Consider the following 8,572-nt stretch of genomic DNA (forward strand, 5'->3'; position numbering starts at 1 on the left):
GTTTCCTCTTTCCTTGTGTCTGATAGAAGAATATTTTAGAGATGATATCTGTGGTAGGTTAAGCCATTTGGGGGTAAGAAAAGAGAAGTGGCGGGGGTATTTTCCTTCCTTTACTATCACCTTTTTCTCCCCTGAGGTAAGGACGGGAGGCCATACAGCCTCCTGTGTCCTCTCGACCACTGCAGCTGCCCGACGGCCCAACGTGGCCGGTCTGTGTCCCAAGTTGCTGCAAGGCTTGTGTGAAGCACAGAGGAGGAGTGACAGGCACAGGGGCAAGAGGGAAATCCCTGATGGTTCTGTGGGGAAGAAAAGAAGGAGAGTTCCTGCATTTTGCCTAGTTAGGGCTGTTCTGTATGTAACACCTTGCCTAAGTCAGAAAAGCACTGTTCTAGTGCATGAAATCTTTCCCACAAAAAAGATATCTTATTTCTATCTATATCTTGAGAGTACTAGTTCTTTCTTTTGAAACTCTAATATGAAAAACAGATTTTTTTTACTTAAATTTTAATGATCTAATTTTACACTTTATTTTTTACAGTGATCCAAAGAATCCAAAGACCAGACTTCACACTTTCCCTAATAAAAACTGCAGGCTTTGTGCTAAGTTTAAACATATACCTAATGTGCATGTATTTAAGAGAATTAGCAAGTTACTGACTGTTATTAACACTTCAATCAGATGGGCTGAGAAGCTTCTGCATTAGGCTTAATATTAAGTACCTCTTTGGTTGATTTTGCATTTGTTAAATTGACTGCAGCTAAAATCCTTATCCATAGTGCATTTTACTAGATCTCTAGGAAAGATTTTATGTTGGATAGAACAACAAAACGTAGCATTTGTTTTGTTCTTTTCATATAACATGAAATAGGAAAATATGTTCTGAATTACATGTATCTCCTTTTTTTGCTATATGTGCTATCTATCATAGAGACTTATATTTCAGGTCATTAAAAGGGCTTTCTTTAGCTTGTAAACCCCTGAAATGATATGTGAAATTATGTGTGTAAATGTGTCATGGGGATGGAGATATATGCATTTTTCTCAGTAGACATTCTAAACATGACCTCACGCTAGTGTGAAAGTCAACTCCTGTGTGGCCCACATCTGACTGCTAATACAATTCCACATGGGAAGGAAATTGTACTTTCTTACCACCTTGGCTTAGACCTGCTAAAATTTTCCAGGAAAGAGAGAGATTAGGCAAACAAAAAAATATATTTTGTCGGGGGCCTGGGTGGCTCTGCCAGTTAGGCCGTCGGGCTCTTGATTTTGCTTTGGGTCATTATCTCAGGGTTGTGAGGTTGAGCCCTGCATTGTCTGGCTCAGCGGGGAGTCTGCTTGAGAGTCTCTCTCCCTTTCCCTCTGCCCCCCCCCACGCATATGTTCTCTCTCTTAAATAATCTTAATACATAGAAATATATATTGTCTATAATAAGTGAAAACTTAAGAGCTAAAGGATGTGGTGGTGATAGAGTAACATTAGGTTTTATCAGACGTTCTGCTGTTAAAACACTATTCTGGTGAATATTTTTGTATATGTGTCTTTGCATATATGCATGAGCACATATGTGGGATAGATTTCTAGAAGTGAACGTTCTAAATGGAAGACTATGGGCATTTAACATTTTCATGGATAGCGTCAAACTGCCTTAACTTCTCCTTTTTAAAAAACACTTTGTTATGGAAAACTGTGAAGGAGTCAGACTAGTGTAATGAACCCCCTTGTATCCATTACTCAGCTTCTACAGTGATCAGCTCATGGTCAGTCTTGTCTAATCTATATCCTTACCCATTTCCACCCTTATGAACTATTTTGAAACAAATTCCACGTATCATCACTTTCTTCATGAACAACTTCGTATATACCTCTAAAAGATGAGGACTTTAAAAAGTCATAACCACAGTAACATTCTTATACTTTAAAAAATTAATTTTTTTCATATTTTTAAATATCCAGTCACTGTATAAGTTTCCGTTGACTTGTGCCATTATTCTAATATTTTTTTTAACACTTTATTTTTTGAATCATTATCCACATAAGGTCTACACGTTGCAGTTGGCTGATATATCCTTTACATCCTTTTAAATTTAAAGTTTCATGTTTATCTTTTTCTCTCTTTTCTTCCCTTTTATAATGTATTTGTTAAAGAAACCAGGGTTTTGATCTGTAGTTTTCAAGTCTGGGTTTTGCTAATTCTATATAATGGTATAATTAATGTGTTAGAGTCCTCTTTATTTCCTGTGAATTTGTAGTTGGATATAGAAGCTTAATTTATTCAGGTTTATAGATGGCGTTGTGTTCTTCCATCTGGAAACATACACTGTCTCGTTGACTCTTTTTTTTTTTAATTTTTTTTAAATAGTGGAAGTTATATTTTATTTATTTTTAATTATTTTTAATTTTTTAATATAAATTCAATTAATATATGTGTTATTAGTTTCAGATGTAGAGTTCAGTGATTCATCAGTCTTATATCCAGTCTTCATACATGCATGTGCCCTCCTTAATGCCCATCACCCAGTTCCCTCATCCCCCACCCCTTCCCCTCCAGCAACCTTCAGTTTGTTTCCTATGATTAAAAGTTCACTCTTTTATGAGGTTAGCCACTAAGATGTTTAAGGCCTAGATCCATTATTTCACTAAGGGTTGCAAGATGGTGATATTCTTTTTTTTTTTTTTAAGATGTTATATATGTATTCGGAGAGAGTGTGTGCGCACGCGGGCAGGGGGAGGAACAGAGGGAGAGAGAGAATCTCAAGCAGACTCCCTGCTGATCATGGAACCTGATGCAGGGCTCGATCTCACAACCCTGAGATTATGACCTGAGCCAAAATCAAGAGTCAGACACTCAACAGACTGAGCTACCCAGGCGCCCCTGCAAGATGGTGATATTCTAATTCATCTGTCCATTTTTATAAACTGGTTTATTTCTGTAAAGCTAAAGTCCCCCTCATCTATTATGACCCAGTGGTATAGATTATACAGGAGGAGAAAGATAATGGCTTCTCTTTTTATTTAATAATTTCCCAAATAATGAGTTGGCTAACTAGCATCCTCCAATGGTGAATAATCAGTTCCAGTCCTTTAGTTATTGTTCTTATTATTCAAATTGTCCCATCTTTGGGCAGTGAGAACCTCTTAGAAGTTGATTCTTGGGTCTGTGGAGAAGAACTTAACTTCCTTGCCATTATACGAGATTTTTCAGGTTCATTTTGTAAATATTCTGCCCAGCCCAAAATCAGTCATTTGTCCTGGGAGCCCTGGTTCCTAACACCTTCTTCTTTGGATCTAGCTAATCCATTGTCTTATTAATAGACTAAATACAAATCAAGAGACATGCAAGAGTTATAATCAGTGTATCTTTAATGCTAAGTATAAGGCCACTAGACAAGACATTGGATTTTGAAGTGGTTATAAGTATTCCTTGGAAAAGAGTATACCCAAGTACACTTGGTTGTCTATTTGGCAGTTGTCTCTGCTAGGAAGTACAGTTTCCAGTGTAATTATTGGTTTTTCTGAAATCCAAGTTGCTTGGCAGGTATTTAAGATGATGAAACTTCTCTCAGTGCAGAAGAGGACCTCAGACTCTTAATAGTGCAGACAGCCAATTGGAAAGCTCACAGTCTGGTGTTGTAGACTAAATCATGAGGTAGGATCTGAAGGGATTGTTCATGAGGCTTTAAAGTCTCTTATCACTTTTCCTTATCACCTGGCTCTGTATCCTGTTAGGTATGGAGCTATTTTCTCATATTTTAGAAACATACTCATATAATTTATTTAAAATCTAAATTAAAATCTTATAGTGGCGTATTTGGCTGGTACTCTAATTCAGATATCTCTCAAAATTTTTCTGAATACTATCTTGGTACCAATTATTGCAAAAGATACAGATCCCAAAACTTGCTCTGTATGTAAATAATCTCTGTAATTGGTTTATGCATCATTATTAGTGTTATCTTTACCAAAATATCATGAAAATAAAACGATAATTTTGTAGTAGTAAAATATGAATAATCTGTGAGGGCAGGAATTTTTGATTTATTCATTTGTCCTGAAATGTTGGAACAGTGCCTGACACAAAAGAAGTATAGTAGTCAGTACTAGTTGAATAAATGGTCTGTAATAGTTTCTGTGCTTTATCCCTCTTCCTTCAAAATTAGTGACCTTTAGATTGCATTTAGTTGGACTGAGTTCACCGAACATCCTTTCTAAAAGAAACACAACTATTAGATATTTCTGTTGTATGAATTCATTCATTTGTTTAGCAAGCTTCAGCAGGGGTGGGGAGGTGAGGTGGAGGGCGTGCTAGATACCGGGTGGCACACTGGGATACAAAGATGCAAGAGATGAGCTCCCTGTTCTCAAGACGCTGGGAGTGGAACGAAAGAGCCCCACAGATGAAAAGCTGTGCTGCCGGGTGCACCCTGCTGCGTGCAGCCGGGCGGGGCACTTAGGAGCACACGCTGAAGGCAGGCTCTTGGGGTTTGTAGCTGAGACCTGCCAGTGCCACCTCGGGCAAGTCACTTGAGTCCTCTGTGCTGTAATTCCCTTTCCATATTATGTTGTGGGAACGTGAAAGAACAAATTCTTTTGGGGCAGTTTGGGGAGCACTTCTTAAATGACATTTGAGCTGAGTTTTAAATTATTAAAGAGCCTAAAATGTTTTTTCCTTCCCTTTTGTCTGCTCTAGGTTACCGTTTAAACATTACTTCCTTGCAGAAGTTTGCCTCTGATCCCCCCACAACTAATTTAAGTCTCCTGTTGTGCTACTGGTTCACTCTGAGTTTTGTCTTTTTATTACTTGGTTGTACTTATTCAATTTCTTCTCAGCTAGTATGTAAATGGCAGGAGGACCGAGATCTGTCCAGTTTGTCACTATTTTCCCCAGTTCCCATATAGTTCCTGTTACTTGTTAAATGAATTTGTGAGTTAGACAAATAGGGAAGGGCATTTCAAGCATAGGAAGTAGCATTTACAAGTTCACAGTTAGTGAAGGGCTACCCTCAAGTGCATAGATAGTGATAGCGGAATATAGGGCTGGAATGGTAGGTTCAGGACAGATTGTAAGCTGTCAGTAAAATCAGTGCTGAAACTGATTTTTAGAAAACTTCTGTGGTGATGTCTGTTTTGGTAAGAACCATGGTTTGGGGCTAGTTTGGATCAAAATTAGTGCTGAGAATTTACTTTAAAAAGTCCATTTTAGTGAAAAGGTTGTTTTTTTTTTTTTTTTTTTTTTTAGCTAGTTTGGATAAAACCTATGTTTTCAGAAACTGCTGCATTTAAGTCCAAGGAGTTTGGCTTTTATTCTGTTGGTAGAACCGACTGAGTGGTTTTTTGTTGTTTTTGTTGTTTTTAGAACCAGCTGAGTTTTTAAGCAGATAATTATGGATAGCTTTGTTTTTAGGAAGATCACTACGCAGCAGGGTCTTCCAGCCTAAACACTATTAACATTTTGGGCATGGGAATTTTATGTTGTAGGAGCCGCCCTATGCATGGTGTGATGTCCTGTGCCTCCCTAGGCTTTACCCGTGGGAGGCCCATATCACTTCCTCCCCCAGTCCTACCCCAGGTGTGACAACAACAGTGTCTTCAGATATTGCCGAATAACCCATGTGGGGCAAAATCAGCTTCTGTGCAGCTGTGTAAAATACGGATTTGAGTATAAGACACTTTGGGCATAGGAACCAGTTCACAGGAGACTAGTACCGCCATCGGGATGAGGTGAGGTGTCTGAATTCATACAGTTGCAGATAGCGTAGGGGCAGATGAAAGAGATATTTGTATGTGAAAACCAACGAGATTTGGTAACCACCCAGATTTAGAAAGGTGGGTATCTGAGATGATCCTTTTTCTTAGCTGGCTGCATGTAAAGCAGTACCATCAGTCCAGAGTCACACAGAGAGAAGTCTTCCTTGGGGTGTGGCCCAAGGATTGTAGCATCGGGAGGAAGCAAGAAATTGTTATACACTAGAGTCTGAGAACTACTGCTGTAGATTCCTGGACTGATAGAATGTTAAATGGAAAGAACTTTCCAAAACATTTGATTTTTTTTTTTTAAGGTGAGATAAAAAGAAAGAAAATGCATGCTGAAGGTTAATAGCAGAATCTGTTCAAGAGCACAGGTCTCCTATTTCTCATCCTTTTTTTTTTAGTGACACTACTCTTGTCTTTAAGTAGAGGTGTTCCCTTTATAGACTCACTGCCTTTTCTGGCTTTCTTAATTGCACTGAATCTACTTAAAAAGTTCACTTTTGCTTGTCTATTTCCAAGAAATTACCTTAAGGAACTATAGAAATGTGATTTTTGCCGTGGTATTATCATCAGTGACTAGTATAGGATGTTAATGTGTGTGTAAGTGGTTCTTCAGGTGGCAGAAATAAAGTACTGCCATTTCCCTGCCCAGTACCTTAGGGTCGGACTATAGCTGAAGGAACTACAATTGAAGGATGAGTGTGGGTCTTCACTAACAACACACACACAATGAGAATCATTATTATCATTTCATAATACTTTAAAACATAAATGCTACCTTTTAAAAGATGGTTTGGTAACACACTGGTATATATCATAATTGGTATAAACTGTAAGGACTTGAAATACTCTGTTTCCTGGCCACAGTGCTGAATGCTTACCTGTGTGTGACTAATAGAATGTCTTATTTAGCTCCTTCTCCCATTCCTAATTATTCCCATGGACTTGTTAAATGCTTGGGAGTCCCTCTTCTCTGTACTCTTGTCAGCTCCCTCTTACTTTCATTTCACTTTCTTCGTTATCAACAGGCATTCATTTGGGTGTTTTTAATCTTGAAGGTAAAGAACAGTCCCCTTTGGAGATGAGTATGCATCCAGTTGCAGCAGCTCCGCTGTCAGTGTTTACTAAGGAGTCTGCGTCCTCCAAACACAGCGACCACCACCACCACCATCACCATGAGCACAAGAAGAAGAAGAAGAAGCACAAACATAAGCACAAGCACAAGCACAAGCATGACAGTAGAGAGAGGGACAGAGAGCCCTTCCCCTTCTCCAGCCCCGCCAGCGGCAGGTCTGTCCGTTCTCCTTCCCTCTCAGACTGACAAGGGGGCAGAGGAGGCTCACCTCAGCGTCCAGAAGAATATACATAACTGAAGCTTTGTCCTCTGTAAAGAATGATAAACGGAAACAAACAGACAAAAAATAGTTGCCTTTCTCATAGAAATTCAGAACTCATGTAAGTTCTAACATTTGATTTATGTTATTTATGCAATTGAGATCTAATTAGAAAAATATTTTATAGTTCTGAATAAACCATCTCATCCCATTTCCTCCTTAGAACACACACACACACACACACACTCTCTCTCTCTCTCTCTCTCTCTCTCTCTCTCTCTCTCTCTCTCTCTCTCATACACTCATTCACACCAAACTTCAGAAAGGCCCTCACGTCCGCTGGCAGTTCCGTTCACATCATGGTCTTCGTGTGTACTGCCAAAATCAATTATGTTTTAAAGTCTTTGATGGATGTTATGGGGCAAAGTTATGTTTTAAACAAGCTACTGCCAGATCTGTGGTGAAACCACTATTTCCAGTGAAATATTGTATAACACCATTTGGAACTGCTGAGAAAGACCGAGGCTTTTCTATAGGAACCTTCTGTATTACATGGTATTTTTTGTGTTAGCTGTAGAGGCTAAACATCAGAATTTGTGAACACAAATACTTGGTATTTTCTTTTGCCCTAAAATACTGAAATGTTTAGAAGCAGCTCTTTTAAAAAAAAAAAAAAAATTTTGGATAGCATTTTTCATAGTGCATTTGGGGATTATAATGTTGGAATGTAATAGAACTATCAGATCCACAGTTCTCAAATCAAGATGTTTAAATTATGTTTTTTCATTAAGTATAAGTGAGTATGTTCATATATAGAATATGTTTGCTAAATGTGGACAGTTTACACACCCAACACATAATCTAAAATTATTTCTGTATAACACAAAGTCCCGATACCTTAAAAAGGTGTTTATATAATGTTTACTAACTCAGACAAGTCAGCCCTCATGTGAATATACGAGAAACATTTAAAAATACATGAAACATTTTAGTTTCATAGTTTGTGTGTTTTTGTTTTTATTTCTGAATTTACCATGTGCTTTATTCTTTGTTTAAAATGTTTTTCGTACCTGTTCTATTTTTATCATTTCCCGTACCATTAGTTTGACAAAGTATTTCTTCCGGAATAGATGTTTCAAAGGGATCCAATAATGTTGGACTTTTAAATATACTTTTAGTTGTTTAACTTGTTTAATAAATAACTTTTTAAACTGACCATTCTGCCTTTGTATCTTTTTATACCTTTGTTACCCTTCTCTTTGTGTATGTACCTGTCCACAAAGCTCTCTACCTTTGTGGATAGGAAGGATTTGAGCTGGCCTTGCTAGGGACAATGATTTCAGTAGAGATGGGGAAAGTTCTCTCAGTAGAAGGAATGGTGTTTTTCCAAAAGGATGGAGGAAAGCAAGGGGATATTCAAGAGTTGTAAAGCAGTGCAGTTGACTTGGAGCCTGAGTGCAAAAGGGAATGTGATCAGATATTGAA

General features: G+C 38.0%; 1 protein-coding gene across 5 annotated transcripts in view; it reads left to right on the forward strand.

Annotated features, from left to right (window-relative positions):
* The window catches only part of TAF2 (TATA-box binding protein associated factor 2), an 83,259-nt gene extending 74,957 nt beyond the window's left edge, over positions 1-8,302 (forward strand). For 3 of the 5 annotated variants that reach the window (XM_028090856.2, XM_028090858.2, XM_028090860.2), the window contains one exon: positions 6,782-8,302. In XM_028090856.2, the coding sequence (XP_027946657.1) occupies positions 6,782-7,074 (293 nt within the window). In that variant the 3' untranslated portion in view covers positions 7,075-8,302. The remainder of the gene's footprint in view (positions 1-6,781) is intronic. The other 2 variants (XM_028090857.2, XM_028090859.2) reach the window with 1 other exon arrangement.
* The last annotated feature ends 270 nt before the right edge of the window (positions 8,303-8,572 follow it).

Source organism: Eumetopias jubatus, unplaced genomic scaffold (assembly GCF_037043125.1).
Source record: "Eumetopias jubatus isolate StellerSeaLion01/CBP00866 unplaced genomic scaffold, mEumJub1_p1.0 scaffold_4, whole genome shotgun sequence".
In the NCBI taxonomy this organism is placed as follows: domain Eukaryota; kingdom Metazoa; phylum Chordata; class Mammalia; order Carnivora; family Otariidae; genus Eumetopias; species Eumetopias jubatus.